General features: G+C 37.3%; 1 protein-coding gene across 4 annotated transcripts in view; it reads left to right on the top strand.

The window, feature by feature from the left end:
- EMB2458 (FtsH extracellular protease family) overlaps positions 1-27,509 on the top strand; it is a 45,221-nt gene that overhangs the window by 12,212 nt on the left and 5,500 nt on the right. For all 4 annotated transcript variants that reach the window (XR_013236036.1, XR_013236013.1, XR_013236026.1 and 1 more), the window contains exons 8-15: positions 1,223-1,396; positions 1,704-1,825; positions 2,583-2,784; positions 6,653-6,781; positions 13,466-13,648; positions 24,171-24,290; positions 26,163-26,348; positions 26,478-26,552. Coding sequence is in view for 1 of the 4 variants with exons in the window: in XM_077359876.1 (XP_077215991.1) it covers positions 1,223-1,396; positions 1,704-1,825; positions 2,583-2,784; positions 6,653-6,781; positions 13,466-13,648; positions 24,171-24,290; positions 26,163-26,348; positions 26,478-26,552 (1,191 nt within the window). In the remaining 3 variants the exon portion in view is untranslated. The remainder of the gene's footprint in view (positions 1-1,222; positions 1,397-1,703; positions 1,826-2,582; positions 2,785-6,652; positions 6,782-13,465; positions 13,649-24,170; positions 24,291-26,162; positions 26,349-26,477; positions 26,553-27,509) is intronic.

The raw sequence follows: 27,509 nt of genomic DNA, 5'->3' as shown, positions 1-27,509 counted from the left end.
TGCACAATTAAGAACAAATACACGTACCATTCAAAAAAAAAAAATGAGAACAAACACACGTAACATGAATACCATCTTGTTTAGCAGTCCTAACATGTATGCTTGGTGTTAACACTAATTTTTGAGTGAAAAGGGCAAAAAAGTCCACCAATTTCTGTTATTCATGTCCTCGGAACTATTCCCTCAAGATTTCAAAGCTAACATGGGGTAGGTGATTCAAATAAATATCACCAATTTATGAAATGCCTGAATCTATTTCGTATTTAGCTCAATATCTATTCTACATGTGCCATGATTCATCATCTATAGAACATGCCACATTTTCTAAAAGGATTGTTTCTTTTCACGTTGTACAATATCCACAGTTTATAAATTAATTTCTTATCTTGAAATACTGATTGCATTGTGAAGGCTTACATGTGCTGTTTTTTTTAAAGTAACTATGAAATATATAACTATATAAGTAAAAGTGATGCACAACGAAATATGGTGGGGCAAGATGGACGCAGAAAACAAATAGCAAAGAACAAAATTTAATATCTGTTAAAATAGAAAAGATTAAATTACACCATCGCCAGCAGCTTAAGCTTTTGGAGTAATTGGTTGTTTCAGATGGTATCAGAGCTCAGGTTCTGGGTTCAAAACTCACAATTCCTTCGTATTAAAGTCCAAGTGTCTGGCCAACCCAAAAAAAAGAGGGGCCACTCGTGAGGGGGAGTGTTGAAGTATAAATGATAAAATAACACAACTCTAATGGCTTAAGCTTTTGGAGTAATTGATTGTTTCACAATAGCAAAGGAAATTGCACCCTCTAGACAAAATTACAAGTTGCTGATCTTACTGGTTATAAGAGGAAAAAAATGCTTGCCCTTCATTCTTACTAGGGTTCAGCAGTTGGGTGGTGACAGCAACTTAAATGTGACAACTTTAATATCGCTTCATTTGGTGTGTTTCTTACTCTTCATGTTGGGTTTGTTGATTGATAGCTTCACATACCCTGCATCCAAATGGACACTGTTTAACATAACAAATACGAAGTATTTCTTTGACATGCTTTAGTTAATTTGCTATAAGAATTTATTTTAAATGTTTGATTACATGTTACTTTGATCATATATTACTTTCCATTGTTTATAAACACTTACCTGACGTTTTAGGTTGGATATACTTCACATTTATTGTTTTTTTGGGTCTCTGAATTAGTTCATACTTGACGTTGCAGGGAGTTCTTATAGTAGGTGAGAGGGGAACGGGGAAAACATCCCTAGCACTGGCAATAGCAGCAGAAGCTAAGGTGCCTGTTGTTGAAGTTAAAGCTCGCCAATTGGAGGCTGGACTCTGGGTTGGCCAAAGTGCGTCAAATGTTAGGGAGCTCTTTCAAACAGCAAGGGATTTGGTTGTTCTCTATAAGCCTGGTTGTTAATTTTCAATGATACTGTTGGCAATTTGTGGATTTTTTGTTTTGGGCACAACGCTATTTCTTTTTCCAAACTCTACGATCTCCATGAAGATGTGGCCGAGATCCATGTCTTGAACCCACATTATTTTGCATACTCTTGAAGGAGTTCTTGAGGAGTTCATTTTGATTACTCTCAGAATATTTTTCATCCATTTTCTATATTTTTCTTTTTAATAACCGACTGTTATTTTTTTGAACATTTTTCATTTGTATTTATTGTAAATTTTGTAATATGACCCTGTAGGCACCAGTGATAATATTTGTTGAGGATTTCGACCAGTTTGCTGGTGTTCGTGGACAGTTTATTCACACCAACAAGCAGGACCATGAGGCTTTTATCAATCAACTTCTTGTGGAACTTGATGGGTAACGATCACAATCCTTTGTCACTTTTTGCATTGAATTTTCAATCTTCTAATAGGCCCTAGCAAATCTTTTTGAGTAACGGTTCGTTGCCATCTCAGGGGCCGTTTGGATATACGGATTTTAGAATCATGGATTTCCTCAAAATCATAGATGGTAGACGAGAGGAGACCATACGTCGTTTTCTGATTTCTAAAACCTTGATTTTTTACTTAAAATGCAAGATTCTAAAGAGAAGTGAAACGGAATGTCTCCTTCTCTTGTCTCCCATCCAGGATTTTGAGAAAAATCCAAGATTCTAAAATCCGCATATCCAAACGGCCCCTTAATGACTCACAAATTTTACGTTTCTCATATTGATTCTTGCTGCCAAGCACTTGCGGTGGGTGAGTATTTCCGTTGCTCTATCTACGGCACATGAACTTATGATTTTCAATACAACTGCATTAGTCATACCTTTTACTGTTGAAATATTTGCCTTCTTCCTTATCTTTGAGGGTTTTGCATTTTTCTTTTAGCATATGAGGCAAATTATAAATTTTGCATGCTTCTTATGCATTATTTTGGTGGGCCGTTTCTTGAGGCTTTGTAGTTCTGATTGTAGTTCTCCTTTACATTATTAAACTTTATTTTATTTTCTTAAAAAAATGAACATGATGTTTACGTTGTCTGAGCTGTAAACTTTAGCTTTCTCAAGATTGATTGTCAGTTTATTTAATGCTCTTAACTCTTTTTCGTATTTACAATACACTTCATACAGGTTTGAGAAACAAGATGGGGTTGTCTTGATTGCTACTACTAGAAATCTTAAACAAATTGACCAGGCCTTGCAACGACCGGGTCGCATGGATAGAGTATTGCATCTTCAACGGCCTACACATATGGAACGGGAGAAGATCTTACGCATAGCAGCAAAAGAAACGATGGAGGATGAACTGATTGGATTCGTAGATTGGAAAAAGGTTATTATGACCAGAAATATTTTTGAAATTGTGTATGCTCTTTTTGTGGCTTTGTGGTGACCAACTGACCAAGTAGTCCGTGATTTTGTTGTAGTGGTCATATTCATATATTTTCATACCGGTAAACGATCTTGATTTAGTAAACAGTGACACATCTTTGTATGATCTCAATTGTTTAGTTTGTTTTCTATGTTGTTTTAATGTTTCCCCTGATATTTTTATTTTAATGTGGTTCTCTCCCAAAAATGTTACTATGAGATACTCGTCAAGTGGAAAGATTGAATCAATGAGTCCTATAGGGGATGTTCCGTGACAGTTTCTCCAAATTATATTGATTTATTAATATATGGAGAAATTACGATGGAGGCTCTTAACTCTTAAGTGAGGGTCATGAAAGAAAAAGACAAATCAAGTTTCTACAAGTAACAAAGGAATATATGCAATAATAATTCAATTTGAGGATGTTCAAGCATCAATTCTTTGAAGATGTGGCCTTTCTTTTTGATGTGTTCAAACCTCAAGAAGAGTAGCCCCTAGATGGAAACCTGAACGACTCTACCCCAAGAAGGCCCAAAGATGAGCTCGATGGATGCAACATGGGAATCCAAGATCTGTGGGCATTGGGGCCATCATTGGAGATTGGGAAAGTGTGGTGGGGCCTACAATTTTCAGTCCAGTTGGGGAGATGGGGTCTAGCGAGGCAGCTACTCTGGCTCTTAGATAGGGGATGAAATTGCTTAGTCCCATTCTACCCATTCTAGAAGGCCCATTGTTTATCGAGGGGGACCCACCCAACGTGATTAAGTGGGTGAGCAATGGGGAGGGCTTTCCATGGGTTCTAGTGGTTGTGTTTGAAGAGGTGTTGAATCTTCTAATAGATCGTCAGGTGTCCTTCAGTCATGTTGGGAGGGATGCAAATGTGAACGTCTATCTTTTGGCACAGAGGTGTGTTACCAGTCCTCCCCTTATTTTCGAAAACCATTTATCGATTGAGGAATGAGGAACTTTGTTTTTCTTTTGTTTATTAATTGCTTTTGGTTTTTTTAATGATGAGTTTGGCTTTATATCGCTCCGCCCAATTGGTTTGGAGCTGTTTATTTTCTTCATTTGCAACCAGAATGCTTGATGCCAAGGCATTGATTTTTGGCCATTGCTTAGTACATCCTTCTACAAGTGCACTTGTTACACAGCTTCCCTTCAACACATGCTCATCTTGTATTTTGTTCACGAAGACTTTTGTAAAGACAAGTCAATCACATTTGTATATAAAGAGAAATGAAATATTAACCCCAATCTACGTATGCTTATTTTAATTAGTGCCTCATGAAATGGTTGAGATGCCACGTATCTTAGGAATCGTGGGTGTTGCCTCTTAATGTCCCCTTGGTTCATGTGAATACTTTTGTGTTCACATGAAAACATGAAAATTGCTTGCTGGCCGTCCTTTACTTAAGTGGCATGACCTTATGCTATAAGTGTTCGATGTAGTGTTTAAAAATGCGGATTTGACGTGGAACACGGCCAAGAAAAATCCTTGTCGCCTCGGCACGGATGCGGCCAAGAACGCGGTTGACACGGTTGACAAGGTCATAACTTGGGAGAGTCGAAGGAGTTTATTGACTCTTTAGGGCAAAACGCGAAACGAGGATGTGGTGCAACACGGAACACGGCCGAGGTAAAAAGGAGTCGACTCGGGTGAGTTCCTTGCCGAGTCAAGGAGTTTTTGAACACTGGTTCGATGGGACCTAGCCACTCTTGATAATTTCACTCCCATGATAATAATGCCAGGGAGTGATATTGACACCCGGACTTGATAATGACACCCTTATAAAAATATGACCCAAATTTGCCTTCAGGGGATTTCCCATGTAGAATGCCTTCCTTCGTCCTCATGACAGCGAGAGGGAGAGAGATGTGATATTAGGGTTTCTAATGAAATTCATTAATGGGATTTAAAAAGTTATTAAGGTTTAAAATGGATGGGAACGGAATAAAAGAGAAGGGATTAGGGTTGTAGGTAAGTTGGGGCTAAAGACTTCGAATAGGGTGATGCCTATTTTTCGAATAAGATGAAGGGAATTTACTTATGCATGCAACCTGAGAAAGGGGATGGTTTAGGGTTTTCAAATGTGAGGAAGACGGGAGATTAGAGTTTCTGATGAAATTGATTGATGGGATTTAAAAAGGAAATAAGTGTTGGAAAGTGGCCTTATTTCCCACCCGGATGGATTGCTTGGGTGGGAACGCAAAGCTAAAATAGGCAAGTAGCTTTGTATAGGTTTTCTTTTTTGGAAAACCTAAAAAGACAAGTCTCTTTACACGGCAAGGTTGTGAAAAGAGTTGCTTGGAGAGAGAGAGAGAGTGTGTGTGTGTGTGTGTGTTTTCTTTGGGTTTTCTCTTGGGTACTTTCTCTTGGGCTTTCTCTTGGGTTTTTTCTCGGGTTATCTCTTGGGTACGATCTTGGGTTTGAGAAGTGAGGAAAGGGTTGCGGGTTTTGGGTTAAATCCATTGTAATCCTTGTATATTGTTTTCTTATAGTGGAAGATCGTGTTTCTCGCCCGTGGAGTAGGCTCTGCCGAACCACGTAAAATCTTGGTGTTCATCTTGTGGATTGATTTGTGTTATTTTATTTTTCCGTTAAATTTGTGCACGATCGGATCGGATTTTCCCGGTGGATTTTCTCAACAATAAGGTTTGAGGTTTCAAATGCATGGTAATGGGAGCAAAGAGAAGGGATTAGGGCTGTCGATAAGGTGGGAGGTAAAGACTTTGATTGGGGTGATGCTTACCTTTTGAATAAGATGAAGGGAATTCTCATCTGACTGGAATCTTGCTTTTGTATAACATGTAAACTGTAAAGTTATCAAGAAGAAGTTGAAGAAGAAAAGAGGAAAAAGGAATGGAATCACTCTTTTTGTGTGGGGTTATTCTATTCAATATGGAAATAAACATGTTACATCACGAATATTCCATTTTCATATGAAATGAGCAATATACCCATACTGCCATACAGATGAATAGCAAAATCTCTAACAATCATTGTTCTTAGTTTAAACTCCACAGGCCATACAAGCTGAGCTATAAATCAATAGTTACATTTTTCTGGATACATTGGACTCTTTTTTGCCCCTGGTTTGTTACTGCTAATTTACACAAGTCGAGATGTGTAGGCCATTCCATGATACAAAAGCTTCGAAAGAAGCATAAGCTTAACCTAGGCAGGGAAATCCCACTCTTGGGAGTCCTAGAGTATTTTATTGAGAGATTAAGCTATTACTGAACAAAGATAAATTTTAATATTAATTATAAAATAAATTAGAGAGCAATTCAGAAGCTCCAGCCCGGCTCACGGATCTAGTGGTTGCGGAAACGCCTGCCTTGTTCGGGAATCACCTTTTTTTTAAGGTCAGGACTCGGGATAATGAATGGCTTGCTTGCAGCCGGCCGTCTTAGAATGAATCATCTATACAGCCGTTTCCCCTACTTAGGTAAGGAAAGCTTCTAGAATGCCGGCTACAGGGGAACATATTAAGTTGTTTCTAGTCTAGGCACGTGGGTTCATTTTCTTATTTATCTTTTGCAGAATAGATGCACTGATTCTGGAAATCTCAAGATCAACCCTTTTCTTTTCTTTTTGGCTGACTTTGATGGGAAATACTATGTGACCTTTCTAACTTCTTTTAATGATACTATCGGTCATGGAAATGAATAAATACTTATGGAGTGTAATGCCTGACCATGATTTTTTTTCATATCTTGTTTATAAAAGTGGATTGTGTATTTTTTTTTATTGTTATCTTGTTACAATCTCTTCATCTTTTGTGGAGGAGCTTTGCCTTATAAAATAGACATAATTTTGTTTTTGCAGGTCGCTGAAAAGACTGCTCTATTGCGTCCTATCGAACTGAAACTTGTTCCTTTGTCCTTGGAAGGAAGTGCTTTTAGGAACAAATTTCTTGATGCTGATGAGCTTATGAGCTATTGTGGCTGGCTTGCGGTAAGAATTAATTTCTGCTATTATGTTAGTGTTGTATTCGTATAATTATTTTTAGGCTGCTTCTTATGTTAATGCAATGGTGACATTAAACATTATTTGCCTCGTAGTGCATGCTCATTGTCATTTTCTTTAAATTAAATAGGTAATTATCAACTGTTTTTCTTTTCTTTTCAAGTCAAACTAGATGTTTTGCTTTACTTTTGGAAAAATCGATGTTAAATTGAACTTCATTTTTTTGTTTAGACTTTAGATTGCTTTTTATGCATGTCCATTCTGATGTGATAAAATGGTCTTAAGCTAGTAGATGCATTGGGCAATTTTTTTCATTTTACTGTTACACAACAATGGTATGAACATTTGTTTTCAAGAAGTATTAGCTGATACCACTACTGAGCAGTATCTTGGGTTTGTTTGGATGCAGATAGTTACCTTGTAGATTAGTGGTAGAAATAGTCAATAGGGAGGAGACAAACATTTGTAGTGGTTGATCTACCTAGGATTTACCTGGTGGAATAGTGATTATAGTAGTGTTTGGTTGCCAACCTCGTAGAGTAATGGGAGGGGTTGTCATTACCAATACATATACATATATTAGGGCTGGCAATTTTCCCCGTTAAAACGGGGATCCGCCCCGGCCCGGCCCGAACGGGGCGGGGGATTCCCCGACTTGGAGCGCGGACGGGGAGTTAAAAAATTCCCCGAAACGGGGACGGGGCGGGGATGGACCCGCCCCGCCCCGTTTTAATATGCAAGCCATTATTAATATCATCTTATTTTAGTTTTTTTTTAGTGTTTTTTAAGTTAACAGTAATTATTTTTTTATGCTAGTGATATTGGCACTACCAGATTTTTATAAGTGCACAAACATGGCTTGTCTTTTTCTTTTTTTGGGTGTTAAAAAGCTTTTTTGAAGTGAGATTTTTTGTGTGAGGCAGGGATGGGGATTAGGTATTCCCCGCGGGGACGGGGAATGGTCCTTCCAGATGGGGCGGGGACGGGGAATGCAACATCCAGCCCAGCCCGGCCCCGCCCCGCCCCGTTGCCAGCCCTAACATATATATATATATATATATATATATATATATATATATATATATAGAGAGAGAGAGAGAGAGAGAGAGAGAGAGCAATAATTTTACCTTTTAATCTTGTCCAGTAGTCTCCAGGGATTGTGATGCTAAATTGGCAACCAAACACCATAAAGTTACCAAAAAAGCATTTTTTTGCTTGGGACATCCGTGAGGATGCCAGTCATGTAGCAACCAAACGAACCCTTATGGATTGAATTGAGTGCAGTTGAATAGCTCATTAGCTATCTCTTCATCAGTTTATTTGGTCAAATGGAAAAACTATCCTTGTTATATCTAATTCTGCACGAATAAGTCTAACATTGTTGCTGAGTAACACAACAACACGGTAAAACCTTCGGTAATGAATCTGCCAAATGATGATATTATCCTTGCCAAGGATTAAATTCGTGATATTGAATCGATTAGTACCCGAGTTCAATTAGGCTTGATACCCAGTCGATTACTCAATTGAGCCTATCAAAGGGAAAATGGTTCTAGCAAACACTCTCCAATCACAAATAATATTCTAACACATTGTTTGATGGTGGCAGGGATAAGATTCAGACCCCATCCAAATAGAAAGGCCCATCATTCAAATAGGTGTGCATTGTATACGATGGAAGAATATGTGATTGCCCATCTCTTATTCGTTGTTCTTTTGTAATTTGGGTTTTTTATCCTCCCAATGAGCATAATGGATGCTTTTGAAGGATGCGTGGATGACATTTTGTTATAAGGTGTCTCATCTTGTTAAAAATAACTCTTTATGTTGTCTTCCATGTGTGTGTTGGAGGGAGGGAGCGCGCGCGCGCGCGGGGGGGCGGCGATGGGGGGATGGGATTGTTGGTTTCAGTACGCATGTCAATCACCACAGAAATGGGGACGGCAGTTATAGATTTCGGTTGAAACCCTGTAATATAGTGAAAGTTTGAAATGTATATAATTGATGACAATTTAAGATGAAACTTAAGGAAATGCTGGAATAAGCACAAATACACAGTTAGAAACTATCAGATGAGTACGATAACCATCCATAATGGTTTAACTTCATAAAAAAACTAGTGACATGCATTGTTGCACATGCTTGGAACAATAAGGTCCATTCTAAACTAAAAATGTTTACTACCATATACAGATATGCTTCAAACTTGTGCAAGTACAATATAATATTGGAAATTTAAAGGATATTCTAACAAAATAAATAAACTAATTAAAATTAAAATTATGACTTTGTTAATTGGTAGAATGAGTAAGAATAACTCCACATATAAGAAAATTAGAAGCTAACTTAGATATATGATATGTTTTTAGTGAAGATATAGTTATCTTTATTTTTAATTATTTTTAACAAAAGAAAATAAAATTATTAATTTTCAAAATAAAAAAACTTGACTCTTTTAATCAGTAGATCGAGCAAGAACTCACATATAATAAAAGGGAAATGTTATTAGCACTATTGTATTTTGATGAGGGCACTCCTCACTTTATTCAAAGTACGGTATGGCCCGCGCACCATAGGATGATCCAAACCGTCCGTTAGATGGGCCACAGCCTAAATAGGTTGTGCCCCAAAAATCATTACCATGGGTTGATCCTAACCCTCCGATCTGAATGTTAGAGCGTTGATCATAACCCTCTATAGATCAAAGGGTTAGGATCAACCTATGGAATATTTTTTTGAGGCACAACCTATTTAGGCTATGGCCCATCTAATGGACGGTTTGGATCATCCTATGGTGCGGGCCATACCGTACTTGAATAAAGTGAGGAGTGCCCTCAACAAAATACAGTAGTGCTGATAACATTTCCCTAATAAAATTACATGCTTAATTTTTTTATTTAAAAATAGAAATGTTCAGTTTTCCCATTTTTCAAAACTGTAAATGTTGAAAAATAATAATTTATGTATTAATCCACATACGAATTCAAGAATTAGTTGTTGCATTTGCATCATAATTTGAAAAACAAGATAAAAGCATAAAATAAGCACTTATTAAACAAAGATGTTAAAGGACAAGCTTCTCTATGCACTTTGGTCGAAATTTCGATTTGTCAACTGAAATTCTGTTATTTACATACTTTGGTAATGTTTTGGTTGACATGACCTAAACATTACCAAAATCTATACATGTTGACTGAAGGATTTTGTATGTGTGGGAATGGAAACAGAAACATGTTGATCATTAGTCTCTGTTTCGGTCGATATTTAGAACCATGGGATGTGAGAGAATATGAATGGGGTGATTCTTTTTAATCAAAACAAACCCTTATCAAAGGTTGTGGTAAGAAAAGGGTTGGTAATTCATTGGGCATTGGTGAGGAGTGAATAGAGGTGTGAGTGTTTTGCAAACAAATGGAGGAGCCAAAAGTCGTTTAAGACGAAGCAAGGAAATGGTCATTGCATGGGCATTGAAGAAAAGTCCAAGTTTCTCAAGACTGGTGAACACGATAATGAGGATATTTTGGACTTAATTGGCAACTTGTGTGTTTTCCTTGATCATACATTTCAAACACAAAATAAGGTAGTAAACACTCGTTGAAGAGGGAGTTTATCATTTGATGTTATGTACTGTGCATGCTCTATTTGCTTATTTAATAATTTTAATTTCTTTATCTATTAAGTCATTATAGAAAAAAGAATCCTCACTTGCATGTGTTCAGTTTTTGGGTATCTGGTCAAAGAAATCTTGCATTTGGAAATAAATTAACAGTAAATGTGTCAAGAAAGAAAATATGCCTTCCCCACTTCTTTACACACAGACATACACATTTAAAGGGTCTTAAAAGTGGGAACTTGCAGGTGTCATAGTGCACACCTCCCAATCATTTAAGTATTCAACTGCATTGCAAGCATCCATTACATGTTTAAATGTTGGGAAACTCCTCATTTATCCATAGCAAACATTAGGTCATATGGTTCTATAACTGCTTGGTGAGATTACAAATTAGAACTAGTAATTGGGTTGACAACTGTTAACTTACCAACTTCTCCAAAAGCTTAAGCTGTTGGAGAAAGGTGTTATTTATCTTTTATACTTTTACACTCCCCCGCACGTGTGGCCCACTTGGCAAACACGTGGCACGTGGTCCCACTTTGGGCCGACCATCGCATGTAGATTTTTGCTATCCAGGAGGTTTGAACTTGAGACCTTTGGCTCTGATACCATGTTAACTTACCAACTTCTCCAAAAGCTTAAGCTGTTGGAGAAAGGCGTTATTTATCTTTTATACTTTAACAACAACATAGTAGCATGCCAACTTCTAGAGTGAGTTTTGTCACTGGTTGACGATTTTGTTTTCATAATTTATTCAGTATTTCCGTAACTTGAGACGTCATGCAAAATTTTACTTTCTTTCCCTGTGAATTTGGTCACTGTAGTTGACAATTTTGTTTTCATAATTTATTCAGTATTTCACTAACTTGAGAGATCATGCAAAATTTTACTTGATTTCCCTCTGAATTTGGTCACTGTGGTTGACAATTTTGTTTTCATAATTTATTCAGTATTTCACTAACTTGAGAGATCATGCAAAATTTTACTTGCTTACCCTGTCAATTTGGTCACTGTGGTTGATGATTTTGTTCTCATGATTTATTCAATATTACACTAACTTGATACAGAAACCATGCAAAATTTTACTTGTTTTCCCTGTTTTATCTCCTTGTGTTATTTTTGGCCTGTTTTGTTCTCACAGAAATAAACCCTTTAAGTCTAGCTTAAGTCAATTATCTGAGTTTGATTTTATTTTTGTAATGTTCTTTTTTGTCGGTTGTAACTTTAGTTCTGAACTTAGTTATGAATATCGTTTCATTCAGCGCTTCATTTTGCTCAGTGGGACAGGACATACTGGCGTTTCATCCGTTTCAGATGTGCTTTTATAGCTTCAATTCATTCTTTTTCTGGGCTTTTATGGGTGGTGGTGGGGGTCATAAAATGCCCTTCAAACAGCTATAAAACGGGCAAATAGTAAGGCTAAACTGCCAAACATACGAAAAATAGCTGTTAGAAGGACAAATCTGGATTTTTTCTTGAACATGGCATTTCGCTGTGTTTCATCTGGTATGAGGAAACACAAAAAAATATGGTGGAACAAACCGGAACAGATCGGAAAAAAAAACTGGAGCAGATCGGATTTCTGACCGGAATGTTCCATCCCATTCCTTTGTACCGTTTTGGTCACTTGGACAATACTATTAATCTGTTCCCAACGAAACGAAATGGAATGGATATCTATCGTTATGAAAGCTTTGTGTGGGCACTTACTGTACTCATTCCCTATGTTCAAGGATGACTCTAGAAGTTAATTGGGGTTGATTCAGTAAATTACCGGCACATAATCATGTCTTCAGTTGCTTCAAAAGTGATTATGCGTCATTATTTGGTTTCATGTGATTGGGAGACAGTGGTTAATTAATCTGCAACATAACTTTGACAGCATGAATCTGGTAAATATAACAAATCTTATTTAACTTTGTTGAGATCCTTGGAATATATGGATTGGAGTATTCTCAAGAGGAAAACATAGGATCGTGGGGGAAGGGGTAGTGAATTAGTGATCCTTTTGCTTTAACTCTGAATATTCTTAGGACGCAGTGAATTTCATGTTTACGACATGTAACTTTGAAAAATTATTTTGCAGCTTGGAGTTTAATTTCGTGTCTTCATGGAACATCAGAATCTGCACATGCTAATGGTTGTCATTTCGGTAAGGTTGCTCCATTGTGACTTGGTGGTCACGGGTTCGAGTCACGGAAGCAGCCTCTCTGCAAAGCAGGGGTAAGGCTGGGTACATCTAGCCCTCCCCAGACCCCACAATGGTGCGAGCCTTGTGCACTGGGCTGCCCTTTTTATAAAAAAATAAAATGTCGTGAACATAATTTCAAAATACCATGTAGGGCAAAATGCTTTCAGAAGTAATTTGACATAATTGCATGTTTTGCAACATTTTGTCCATCTGATTTTCCAGAAATGACAGATTTGTAACATAATCGTACTATCTTTTTTTATCATGATTAAATTTTCTGCATGTTTTGTGAGTGATTGGAAGTTTAAACAATGCCTACGCGTGCAACTTTTTATTTTATCAGTAATATATAGTAGTATTTGATTCCTAGATACTTCTGAATATAAGATTATCCATATTATATAGTTGTTTGATTTCAATATATGTCTAAAATCGATATCATGTCTTAATCAATCTTTATCCATGTTATATCTCTGCATTTTAGTTGTTAATATTAGTCTGAAGTTTTTCCACATCTAATATATGAGGTCCTGTTCAAGGAAACAATTTTTTTTTAGTTTAAAGTTTTCCATGATAGATATATGTGGGCATGTTCCTGCCAAGTATCCATTATTAACTCCTGGTTTCTTTACTTGCTTATGCATAGAGTGAATGATATCGTTCCGAGAGTGTTGAGGGAAGCCAAACTTGTCAAGCTGCATTTTAGTTGTTAATATTAGTTTGAAGGTTTTCCACATCTAATATATGAGGTCCTGTTCAAGGAAACAATTTTTTTTCAGTTTAAAGTTTTCCATGATAGATATATGTGGGCATGTTCCTGCCAAGTATCCATTATTAACTCCTGGTTTCTTTACTTGCTTATGCATAGTGTCTGAATGATATCGTTCCGAGAGTGTTGAGGGAAGCCAAACTTGTCAAGTGGATGAGCAAATGGCTGGTAAATCATCTTGGATTGACTTTAACCAGAGAAGATCTGCAGTCAGTGGTTGATCTAATGGAACCATATGGTCAGATTAGCAATGGGATCGAACTTTTGAGTCCTCCTCTTGATGTAAGGAAACTATCTTATGAATCAATGCTTCAGATGCAGACATGCAATATTTCTAATTTATGTTTATCTTGGTATTCCATGATTATGGCTTTGATATACCATGATTTTTTCTACAATTTTCATGAAGCTTGTAGCCTTTCTAGGAGGCTTTGAATATTTTGTTTTTCTTTTACATTACTGAACTAGGGTTTCACTGAATTCTTCTTGTTTTCCTCTTTTGAGCAACCTTTTTGGCCACTGCATGGATTTTTTTTTGTTGACAAAACTAATTTTAAATTACTATTTCTTGTTGTTAATATTATCCATATACGTATCAATAAAATTTTATAAATATTTTTTAGAGTTTGCATGACAAGTTAAACAAGAAACAAGTCACCGGATGATTTAATAGCAACTATGTCCATAGTTAATTTGAATTTTTGGGTTAGAATGTGGGGAATTGAAACTACAGTTATTATGAAAACTGAAGCATGTATATATATATATATATATATATATATATATATATATGAGGAAAGATTTTCTAGTCGGCCCCCTAGAGAAGGTTATCTACTCCTCCCTATTAAAGAATCGTTGGATCGATTCCCATCTAATCTCAACCCTCCAAACTAAAAACCCAAATCATATTCACTTTTACTCATTCGACGGAAACTGTTTCTAGGGTTTTTGAAAAACCAACGAAAGCCACTCTCTCTCTCTCTCTCTCTCTCTCTCTCTCTCTCTCTCTCTCTCTCTCTCTCTCTCTCTCTCTCTCTCGCTATGAGAAGAAACCCTAGAAAAATCCAGCGAAGCTTTTCCAATACTGGTTTCAAAACCCAACGACACCTCTCCACCCTCTCTCGCTCTCTCTTCACAACTGGTTTTGAAAAACCCAGCGAGGGTTTCTTCAACGGGTTTCAAAACCCAACGAGGAAGGAGGAGAAGAAAGCTCATGTCTCTCTCTCCACTTGCGCCTCTCAAAAGACCATCCCGAGCACTCCTTCGTCCCTCTCTGCCGGATTTTTCTCATTTCTAAGGTATGGTTTTTTTCCTCTCTTCGCCTCTTTTTTTTTTTTGCATTCAATGCCTGAATGGGGTGATTTTAGGGGTTTGGAAGGCCATTTTTCTTTCTTTTTCAGCCATTTAAAGCTCTAAAAATTGGTTGAAAATTTTTGTTGTGGTTTTTGCAATGAAAATTTCAGCCATTTTTAGGGGTTTCTGCAATGGAGCTATTTTTTTGCATTCGTAGGCTGAATGGAGTGATTTTACTAGTTTGCAAGTTTTAATGGGGTGATTTTAGTGGTTTCAAGGCCATTTTTCTTCCTTTTTCAGCTATTTAAAGCTCTAAAAAATGGATGTTCTGGTTTTTGCTATGAAATTTTCAGTCATTTTTAGGGGTTTTTGCAATGGAGCTATTTTTTGGCATTCGTAGCGGGGTGATTTTACTGGTTTGCAAGGTTTAATGGCGTGATTTTAGTGGTTTTCAAGGCTATTTTTCTTCCTTTTTGAGCCATTTAAAGCTCATAAAAATGGATGTTCAGGTTATGTGAACTAAAGTTTTCAACCATTTTTAGGAGTTTTTGCAATGAAGCTAACTTTTTGCATTCGTAGCCTGAATGGGGTGATTTTGGTGGTTTGGAAGGCCATTTTCTGCCATTTTCAGCCATTTAAAGCTCATAAAAAATGGCTGAAATTTTCAGACCCTCTCTCTCGCTGAAAAATGGCTGAAAAAAAGGCCATTTTCTACCTTTTTCAGACCCTCTCTCGCTGTGTCTCTCTCGCTCTCTCCACCCTCTATCTCTCTCTCTCTCTCAAACACATAGATTCTAGGGTTTTCAAAAACCTTAGAGAATCGATCATCTCCACCCTCAAGGGGTTTTCTTCAATCGGGGCGCTCTCTCTCTCTCTCTGTCATCTCTCTTTGTAAGTTTCTTCAGACTATTTAGGTACCTTCAGACTATTTTCTGCAAAAATGGTTGAGAAAAACTCATTTAAAGGCTGTATTAGGAATTGTGGGGCTATTTTTTTTCCCTTAAAAAATGCTTGAAAAATACTCATTTAAAGCCTGTATAAATGGGTGGATATTTTTTTCCTGGTTATGGCATTGGATTTTTCAGCCATTTTAGGGATTGTTGGGCTATTTTGTGCAAAAAAAGTTGAAAACAACTCATTTATAGCCTGTATAAATGGCTGGAATTTATTTTTCGTGGTTATGGCATTGGATTTTTTAAATGGAATTTTTTTTCTGGTAATGGCATTGGATTTTTTGAATGGATTTTTTTTTCCTCATAATGGCATTGGATTTTTTACCTTCAGCTTGTAAAAAGGGAACTTGTGTGGTGTTCTTTCGTGCCCTGTAGTATCAGTATTGTCTATCATTGCTTTACTGAATGCTTGTTTCAGTTCTCAGTTGCACTTGAATTATGCACATTCTAGATGCATTGTGTCTATTCAGTTTATAGTTTCTTTACTTGGCTTATGTTGGTTTTTGGTGTGAAGGTTATTTCAACAACGCCTATTGTCGATCATTTTCCTATATCATTAATTTGCTTTATTAAATTTCTAGTTTATTCTATCTGATTATAAAGATTCTGAAATGTCCTTTGATTGTGGTTTCTCTTATTAGAAGGGACTACTTGATGGATAGTAACTTTGAGCAAATTGTTGGGCTATCAATTGATGACATTGATGCTAATAGGTTACTTTTTGATGAGGAGGGGGAAGCTTTTGGTTTAATAAACAATGAATCTGTCGGCAATGAGTTACTTTTGGATGAGGAAAGGGGAAATCCAAATGATGATGCCTTACTTTCTATGGTCAACGAGGAGGATTCTAGTGGTAACACTAGTGAAGATGATGGTGAGAGTCATGTATATAAGGAACCCTTTCTTAACTAGGAGTTTGAAACTGTAGAAGCTGCGTATGAGTTTTATAATCTTTATGGGTTAGCCACTGGTTTTGGTATAAGGAAATCCAAGACCGAAAAGTCGAAGGCAAATCATGAAATTATAATGAGGAGATTTGTTTGTGCTAGAGAGGGGTTCAAAAATACTAAAGATAAGAGGCAAGTCGGAAAAGAAGTGAAGTTGCATCGAAGTGTAAGAGATGGTTGTGGAACGAAGTTGGAGATTAGAAATAAAAATAAGAAGTGGGTTGTGTCTAAATTTGAAGCCAAACATTGTCATGAACTCACCTCTCCTGGCAAAAGACAAATGCATCGTTCACAGAATAACTTCGTTAAGAATGTGGTCGCCAAAAATTTGGTAGACACTCTTAGTGGACACGGGGTTTAATCTTCTAAAATTGCTAGGTTTCTTACTTCCACATCTAAAGCTAGTGCTGTCACAGCACATCAAGTTGTGTCCCATGTGAGAGTACGCAGGCAGAACAATATGGGGAAAGAAGCATTCCTAGTAGTCCAACAGTTCCATCAGAGACGAGCAGAAGACCCAAATTTCTATTTTGCCATGGAGATAGATAAGGGGAATTTGCGATCCATGTTTTGGGCCGATTCATGGGCTAGGAATGCTTACTTGGCCTTCTCTGATGTCATTGTGTTTGATGTGACCTATAGGACGAATAGGTTTCAGATGCCTTTCGCACCATTTACTGGAGTTAACCATCATAGGCAATCTACCTTATTCGGATGTGCGTTGTTAGCAGATGAGAGAGAGGAGACATTTACATGGTTATTTGAGCAATGGTTACAATGCATGTTTGGTAAAGCTCTTGGTTGCATTATCACAGACATGGACATTGCTATGAGAAATGCTATCAGAACCGTTTTTCCAAACACACGTCATAGGTTTTGCTCGTGGCACATACAGAGGCACCTAGTTGAGCATATTGCACACATGCGAGATTCTGATAGTGAGTTCAGTAAAGATTAAATAGGTGGTATTTCAAGAAAAACATACACGAATGTGAGGAAGAATGGGGAAAATTTGAGCAGAAATATGGGATTGAAGAAAACAGTTGGCTATGTAACATGTGGCAGCTACGGAGTCATTGGGTGCCAGCTTATTTTAGGGACAGTTTCACTGCTGGCATGTCATCCAGTTCACGTAGCGAAAGTATCAACTCATTCTTTGATGGATTTGTTAACCATAGCACTACTCTACAAGAATTCATCGAACAATATGATAAGGCACTTGAAGATCGTCGAGAAAAAGAAGTTGAAGAAGATTTCAGGACAAAATCTTCAAACGCAATATTATTATCTTCAAGGAACAAATTGGAAGCACAAGCTGGCAAATGTTATACAAGGTTAATGTTTACGCTATTCCAGATAGAGATGAAGGATAGCAATGATTGTTAGTTTTACTTATTAGGTGAGAATGGCAAAGTGACAGAATACAGTGTAGGATTGAGTGATAAGGAGACTTGGAGATGGTGCAAGGTTGTCTTTGAAGATGCCGAAGAAGGTGTGATGGCTACTTGTGAGTGTGCCAAGTTCGAGATGGAGGGGATTTTATGCAAGCACATCCTTCGCATAATGTCCCTGAGGCGTTTAAGTAGCATTCCCGAGCGATATATATTGAGTAGATGGACAATTGAGGCAAGATTTGTTTTCGATGGTAGGGTGTCTACGGCCGAAGAAGATAATGATGAGATGACACCTCTTCATAAATAGTTCCTAATTTCAAAGTATCAAAGATATTTAGATGATCATCAATGTCCGAAGAGCTTGTTCAAGAAGATAGATGAAACTCTTAATGAATGGATTGCGGATGGTGATTATGCGAAATTAGGAACCATTTATGAAGAGGTGTCATCTCATCATTATCTTCTTCGGCCGTAGACACCCCACCATCGAAAACAAATCTTGCCTCAATTGTCCATCTACTCAATATATATCGCTCGGGAATGCTACTTAAACGCCTCAGGGACATTATGCGAAGGATGTGCGCATAAAATCCCTTCCATCTCGAACTTGGCACACTCACAAGTAGCCATCACACCTTCTTCAGCATCTTCAAAGACAACCTTGCACCATCTCCAAGTCTCCTCATCACTCAATCCTACACTGTATTCTGTCACTTTGCCATTCTCACCTAATAAGTCAAACCAACAATCATTGCTATCCTTCATCTCTATCTGGAATAGCGTAAACATTAACCTTGTATAACATTTGCCAGCTTGTGCTTCCAATTTGTTCCTTGAAGACAATAATATTGCATTTGAAGATTTTGTCCTGAAATCTTCTTCAGCTTCTTTTTTTCGAGGATCTTCAAGTACCTTATCATATTGTTCGATGAATTCTTGTAGAGTACTGCTATGGTTAACAAATTCATCAAAGAATGAGTTGATACTTTCGCTACGTGAACTGGATGACATGCCAGCAGTGAAAGTGTCTCTAAAATAAGCTGGCACCCAATGACTCCGTAGCTGCCACATGTTACATAGCCAACTGTTTTCTTCAATCCCATATTTCTGCTCAAATTTTCCCCATTCTTCCTCACATTCGTGTATGTTTTTCTTGAAATACCACCTATTTAATCCTTACTGAACTCACTATCAGAATCTCGCATGTGTGCAATATGCTCAACTAGGTGCCTCTGTATGTGCCACGAGCAAAACCTATGACGTGTGTTTGGAAAAACGGTTCTGATAGCATTTCTCATAGCAATATCCATGTCTGTGATAATACAACCAGGAGCTTTACCAAACAGGCATTTTAACCATTGCTCAAATAACCATGTAAATGTCTTCTATCTCTCATCTGCTAACAACGCACATCCGAATAAAGTAGATTGCCTATGATGGTTAACTCCAGTAAATGGTGCGAAAGGCATCTGAAACCTATTCGTCCTATAGGTCACATCAAACACTATGACATCAGAGAAGGTCAAGTAAGCATTCATAGCCCGTGAATCGGCCCAAAACATGGATCGCAAATTCCCCTTCTTATCTATCTCCATGGCAAAATAGAAATTTGGGTCTTCTACTCGTCTCTGATGGAACTGTTGGACTACTAGGAATGCTTCTTTCCCCATATTATTCTGCCTGCGTACTCTCACATGGGACACAACTTGATGTGCTGTGACAGCACTAGCTTTAGATGTGGAAGTAAGAAACCTAGCAATTTTAGAAGATTGAACCACATGTCCACTAAGAGTGTCTATCAAATTTTTGGCGACCACATTCTTAACGAAGTTATTCTGTGAACGATGCATTTGTCTTTTGCCAGGAGAGGTGAGTTCATGACAATGTTTGGCTTCAAATTTAGACATAATCCACATCTTATTTTTATTTCTAATCTCCAACTTCGCTCCACAACCATCTCTTACACTTCGATGCAACTTCACTTCTTTTCCGACTTGCCTCTTATCTTTAGTATTTTTGAACCCCTCTCTAGCACAAACATATCTCCTCATTATGATTTCATGATTTGCCTTCGACTTTTCGGTCTTGGATTTCCTTATACCAAAACCAATGGCCAACCCATAAAGATTATAAAACTCATTCGCAGCTTCTACACTTTCAAACTCCTGGTTAAGAAAGGGTTCCTTATATACATGACTCTCACCATCATCTTCACTAGTGTTACCACTACAATTCTCCTCGTTGACCATAGAAAGTAAGTCATCATCATTTGGATTTCCCCTTTCCTCATCCAAAAGTAACTCATTGCCGACAGATTCATTGTTTATTAAACCAAAAGCTTCCCCCTCCTCATCAAAAAGTAACCTATTAGCATCAATGTCATCAATTGATAGCCCAACAATTTGCTCAAAGTTACTATCCATCAAGTAGTCCCTTCTAATAAGAGAAACCACAATCAAAGGACATTTCAGAATCTTTATAATCAGATAGAGTAAACTAGAAATTTAATAAAGCAAATTAATGATATAGGAAAATGATCGACAATAGGCGTTGTTGAAATAACCTTCACACCAAAAACCAACATAAGCCAAGTAAAGAAACTATAAACTGAACAGACACAATGCATCTAGAATGTGCATAATTCAAGTGCAACTGAGAACTGAAACAAGCATTCAGTAAAGCATTGATAGGCAATACTGATACTACAGGGCACGAAAGAACACCACACAAGTTCCCTTTTTACAAGCTGAAGGTAAAAAATCCAATGCCATTACCAGAAAAAAAAATTCCATTAAAAAAATCCAATGCCATAACCAGGAAAAATAAATTCCAGCCATTTATACAGGCTTTAAATGAGTTGTTTTCAACTTTTTTTGCACAAAATAGCCCAACAATGCCTAAAATGGCTAAAAAATCCAATGCCATAACCAGGAAAAAAATATCCACCCATTTATACAGGCATTAAATGGGCTTTAAATGAGTATTTTTCAAGCATTTTTGAATGGAAAATAGCCCCACAATTCCTAATACAGCATTTAAATGAGTTTTTCTCAACCATTTTTGCAGAAAATAGTCTGAAGGTACCTAAATAGTCTGAAGAAACTTACACAGAGAGAGAGCAGCCCAATTGAAGAAAACCCCCTCGAGGGTGGAGATGATCGATTCTCTAGGGTTTCTGAAAACCCTAGAATCTATTTGTGTTTGAGAGAGCGAGATAGACATAGCGAGAGAGAGGGTCTGAAAAAGGCAGAAAATGGCCTTTTTCAGCCATTTTTCAACAAGAGAGAGGGTCTGAAAATTTCAGCCATTTTTTATGAGCTTTAAATGGCTGAAAAAGGCAGAAAATGGCCTTACAAACCACCAAAATCACCCCATTCAGGCTACGAATGCAAAAAGTTAGCTCCATTGCAAAAACCCCTAAAAATGGTTGAAAACTTTAGTTCACAGAACCTGAACAGCCATTTTTATGAGCTTTAAATGGCTCAAAAAGGAAGAAAAATAGCCTTGAAAACCACTAAAATCACGCCATTAAACCTTGCAAACCAGTAAAATCACCCCATTCAGGCTACGAATGCAAAAAAAAAATAGCTCAATCGCAAAAACCCCTAAAAATGACTGAAAATTTCATAGAAAAAACCAGAATATCCATTTTTAAGAGCTTTAAATAGCTGAAAAAGGAAGAAAAATGGCCTTGAAAACCAGTAAAATCACTCCATTCAGCCTACGAATGCAAAAAAATAGCTCCATTGCAGAAACCCCTAAAAATGGCTGAAATTTTCATTGCAAAAACCACAACAAAAATTTTCAACCAATTTTTAGAGCTTTAAATGGCTGAAAAAAAGAAAGAAAAATGGCCTTCCAAACCCCTAAAATCACCCCATTCAGGCATTGAACGCAAAAAAAAAAGAGGCGAAGAGAGGAAAAAAACCATACCTTAGAAATGAGAAAAATCCGGCAGAGAGGGACGAAGGAGTGCTCGGGATGGTCTTTTGAGAGGCCCAAGTGGAGAGAGACATGAGCTTTCTTCTCCTCCTTCCTCGTTGGGTTTTGAAACCCGTTGAAGAAACCCTCGCTAGGTTTTTCAAAACCAGTTGTGAAGAGAGAGCGAGAGAGGGTGGAGAGGTGTCGTTGGGTTTTGAAACCAGTATTAGAAAAGCTTTGCTGGATTTTTCTAGGGTTTCTTCTCACAGAGAGAGAGAGAGAGAGAGAGAGAGAGAGAGAGAGGGTGGCTTTCGTTGGTTTTTCAAAAACCCTAGAAACAGTTTCCATCGAATGAGTAAAAGTGAATATGATTTGGGTTTTTAGTTTGGAGGGCTGAGATTAGATGGGAATCGATCCAACGATTCTTTAATAGGGAGGAGTAGATAACCTTCTCTAGGGGGCCGACTAGAAAATCTTTAATATATATATATATATATAGACACACACACTAGCAAAATATTGGGCCCCAATCATAAAAATTGTGGTAAGATAGTGGGCCGACCCTACATAAGTTATAGGTAGAGATTGTTTGACCAACAAATAAAAAAATACTGGGCCCATCTGATGCATGGTTTGAGTGTATTTGGAGGGATCCATGCTACCAAAATATTGTGTAAAATGGTGGGCGTCATCTTAGACATGAATTTGAGTGGAGAGTGGGCCCATTCATGGGTGTAAAATAGTGAGCCCTACTCGCGAGATATGAAAAGAGTCCACCATAGACAAATCTCTCTCTCTCTCTCTCTCTCTCTCTCTCTCTCTCTCTCTCTCTCTCTCTCTCTCATAGTTACCACACCGATTCCAAAATAATGAATAAAGTCCCACAAATAAATGCTTTACACCAAATATTTATGGATTACAATAGAAAGAAAAGAGGGAAAGAATTTATCGCCTTAAATCACACGAATTAGTTGCCCATTTGGTAGGGAGAGAGACTCTTAAATCCCACTAATTAGTTTCCGATTTAGTAGGGGGAGAAAGAGAGAGAGAGAGAGAGAGAGAGATGAAATGTGTGAAGAGAAATTGATGAACTGATATTGGCACTACCATGTTTTGATGATTACACCAACTTATCTGGAGGAGGGATGATGTATAATAGGAAAGAGTAAAATCCCTCTTCACCTTCTCTATCTCCATAGGATAGTGGAAGAAACATATTTGATTTTGGGAGAAAATCATAGAATAGAAAAGATAGCGAGAGAAGTAATCTCCGGATTAGTAGGTTTTCTCCCGTACCCGAATTAGAGTTTGTATTGGGGGAAACCCAATATAGTCGCGGCGGGGGGGGGGTTCAAATTTCTTGTGTCTCAAACTATTTTAACCAAATTAGTCGGTTTTCTCCTATGTGCAAATCAAATTTTGTACGGGCAGAGAACTCAAAATAGTACCGGAAAAATAATTTTGGTTGGGTGGCAAATTCAATTTCGTTGGAAAAACTTTTCCAAATTTATATATATATATATTACTATATATTACTATATTTCGCCTTCTGCCTTTGAGCAAACCTCGTAAAATTGTATAGGGTTGTTGGTGCTTTCCTGGTTTAATCCTTCATCTAACTAGACTAACCAATTTATCTTTCATCTTAACCTTCCTCATGTCATATTAAGAGTAAGGTTCATTACATTTTTCCTTCTGAAAAGAAATATTTATTTCATAAACTAGTAGATACATTTTTTTTTTTGAAAATTGACATTTTATTAATTCCAAAAGAGGCACCTAATCCTTTAAATACATATCAAACAAGCAAGTAGATACATTTTCAATGTTCAAAAGATTGTGGCACAAAAGAAATTGGCCATTTTGCCTATTTTGGATGGGCATTGATGCCCTAGTAAGTATTACCACAACTTGCTTAGTTTTTGTTGGGAACCATAAATTCTGACTCAGTCAAATGCTCAACAACTTTGTTTCTTTTACTGAGATATGCTCCTTTTATTTTTCTTTTAACATGAAATCATATCATTCCACGGTTCAAGAAATCTCAATTTGGGCTAAACTCAGCCTAGTTGCTTGTTTTGGACAATCCCTAGCATCAGAACTTCTAAATTTTTCTCCGGTTTAAAAATTGCTGAGGGTTTACTATAGTTGTTTGCTATCACGGGTTGGCTCAATTCATGCCTTTTATACTGCCATGCATAGTTTCTCTTTTTAGGTTTTATCGTATGCCGCATATTTGTTCTTTGATTGTTTCCACTTAAGAGTTGAAAGTAACACGGTTTTGATGATTTGCAAGTGGACAAGAGAGACCAAATTTCCACATGCTGTTTGGGCGGCTGGTCGCGGTCTTATTGCCCTTCTTCTGCCAAACTTTGATATTGTTGATAATATATGGCTTGAGCCATCTGCTTGGGAGGTTTGTCATTGTCATTTCTTGTTTTAATTGTGTTCCTGTTAAGCTCCTTGGTAATTTAAATTCATATCGTCTTTGTCTCGTATCTGCAAAAGCATAATTTCTATAGCATTTTAGAAGTTACAATCCTGTATATATTAGTTAATTGCTTGTAACATCAACGCGTTCCATGTTTGAATAGTTTTCCATTTGAAAATTATGCCTGCAATATATTATTTTGGGATTTCTACTTCTCAATTAAACTATTTCCTGCATATGAAATGGTTTGGCTTCAGTCTTTCTTGGGTACTTAATATTTTGTTTGATCATTAACATACGATAAAAGGAAATGTGGTTTCAGAATGAGAGGACACAGCTTAAGGCCCTTGCAAAGATGCAAATGATACATTATGCATCTTCAGTGCATAAGACATTTGAATCCTTTTGTTATATTTATACGGAAGAATGCACTTCTCAAAATAAATGAAAACATAATAGAAAATCTGTTTGAGCTGCCAAAATACCAGACACTAAGGTATTGTCCGTTCCAATATATGTCTTCTATCTGTACTGCTTTATTTCACTAGTCTCTCTCCCGCGGGAGATATTCAAAGAACTAACCATTCTTGGAACTAATTCATGGGGGCTCATAAACACATGCAGAGAATCAACCATAAAACCAAGTATGAGAAGCTCGGTGTGCATAGCGAGAGCCCTATAGTTGCTTTCAATACTCATAACAGTGCCGGGATAAGCATAGCCAGAATTCTCTCCCGAGTCTCAAGTTGGAGGTTCTAGGGAAAGCATGATATGGACCGCCCCAATATAGATCTTCTATCTATACTAAATGTTTTGTGTAGTTATCCCTATGGGACTTGGATCCTCCTTCAAATAGTCAAGTCACTATGACATTATTCATTAGGACAATCCACTGGTACTAGTACTTAGTATGCATTAGATACTTCACATCTATGTTGCATCAGTACGGGTACGAGCATCGGAATCTGACATGGGTATCTAGTGTCGGATCTGGCCAAAGTCTGATTCATGGATTTGCAAAAAAATTTCAACCATTTCTCAAATTTTAATTTTTTTACATGATTATATGGTTATAACAATTAATATTTTGAAAATTTTAAATGGTTAAGTATATGCAATATTTTATTTAAATTTAAGAAATTTACTAATAAGATGGGTAAAACTCAAAACATGTAGTAATTGTAAAGTTATGGTAGTAGTATTTCAAACAATACAGATAAAAGAGCTCTACAATGGCAGTAGTATTTAGAACAATACAGATAAAGTTATGGTAGTACTATTTAGAACAATAAAGATATTTCTCTTTTATATCTTTATGGCATTGAACATGGTGGACGTTTGTATGACACAAAATATTGCATTAGGGTCAAAGATAAATGTACCAGATACAGATAAAAGAGGTCTACAATGGCAGTAGTATTTAGAACAATACCGATAAAGTTATGGTAGTAGTATTATTCCTCTTTTATAGCTTTATGGCATTGAACACGGTGGACGTTTGTATGACACAAAATATTGCATTAGGGTCAAAGATAAATGTACTAATACAAGATTTAGTTTCAGAGTTCATCAACCCTACTGTTTGATATGTTTTGTGAAATGTGGACACCCATTGCCTGCCTCTCAAAGCCTACCACCCCTATCTATACCCTGGTTGTAATTGTTTTTCACATGTCCGTAACATATTTATGATTTATGATCTTTAAACACGCTATGCAATTTCATGCCTCTGTGTTGGAGTTGTTGTCTTGCATCCTACTTTTGTAAGAACCAGTCATAATTATTATTGTTATTTCCATGGTGAAGCATTTTGTTGATGAGTTAAATGATGGCACTGTCAACACTTACATGTTGCAGGGAATTGGATGCACAAAGATTACGAAGGCCAAGAACGAAGGCTCTATTAATGGAAATGTAGAAACACGGACATACCTTGAGAAAAAACTTGTATTTTGCTTTGGTTCATATATTGCAGCTCAATTGTTACTTCCTTTTGGGGAGGAAAATTTTCTATCCTCGTCTGAGCTCAAGCAAGCCCAGGAGGTAGATATAATTCGGTGCTTTCTACTTCTGAAAGCTTCATTAACCTAATAACATTGATGTGAATTTTAAACAAGGGAATTCAAAGAGTGCCCCTTTGTGCCTCACTAACACAATTGTCATTTAACACAGATAGCAACACGGATGGTGATTCAATATGGATGGGGGCCTGATGACAGTCCTGCAATTTACTTCTGTCATAACGCTGTATGTATCTTCTCTTGGAAAGCCACATTTTTTGTCGCATTTACAGACACATGGTTTTAGGTTGTGTTTGTCACTCAAAGAATAAAAATTTCAACCTTGAAATGCAACATACATAAACAGAGAATGGGCACTGAAAAGCCATTTTTTTAAGGGTAATAAATCATAAATTAATGAAGAATAAAACAGTACAAAGCAGACCGAGAAGGTCAGCGGAATAAGAAGAAAAAAAGAAGAATACAAACTGAAGCTAAAAATTACAAATCTACTCAAGGCGGTAAAACATCAAAAACTTCTAATTCAGATCTCGCCACTCCTTCTCTAGACAGTCTATCGGCTTTTGAATTAGCCGATCTTTTCACATGGATGAAAGAGGCACCCCAGATTCCCCAACACGCTCCAAAATCTCATCGATGAAACTGGAGAAGCGCCAAGGGGGCTTACTATTGCCATTCAACCATCTAATAACATGAAGGGAACCGCCCTCAACTATCACCGTAGGGAAATGAGGAGGCGGAATTAATTTTAAGAACCGCCCTGACCTCAGCTTCATTAGAATCTGTAATTCCTAGAGGTCCGGAGAAAGCCCAAATCGGTGCGCCAAACTCATCTCTAAGAAGACTACCCACTCCTGCCGGACCAGGGTTTCCCAAGCTTGAGCCATCAAAATTAAGTTTGAGGGATCCAGCGGGAGGAAGAGCCCATCTTTGTTTGACACACACAATCTGTCCACCCCCCGAACGCACGCCCTTCCATCCATGCCATAAGTCAAAAGCTGAGACAAAGATAAAGGACGGTAAAACCTTCACCCAAGAGATGGTCAAAGCTATAGCCTTCACATTAATGAAAGAAGGGCTCCTGGATGAACCCTGAAAAGTCATTAAACGACACCGCCTTCTAAATGTTAAACGAGTGCTTGATTTGACAAGCTTATAGCGAACTTACAAAGCTTACTAGATA

The sequence above is a fragment of the Tasmannia lanceolata genome, unplaced genomic scaffold (genome assembly GCF_043159265.1).
Source record: "Tasmannia lanceolata isolate RefF3 unplaced genomic scaffold, GAP_Taslan_0.1 ptg000002l, whole genome shotgun sequence".
Classification (NCBI taxonomy): Eukaryota; Viridiplantae; Streptophyta; class Magnoliopsida; order Canellales; family Winteraceae; genus Tasmannia; species Tasmannia lanceolata.
Note: the sequence above shows the minus strand (reverse complement) of the source record. Positions and strands in the feature narration are given on the sequence as shown.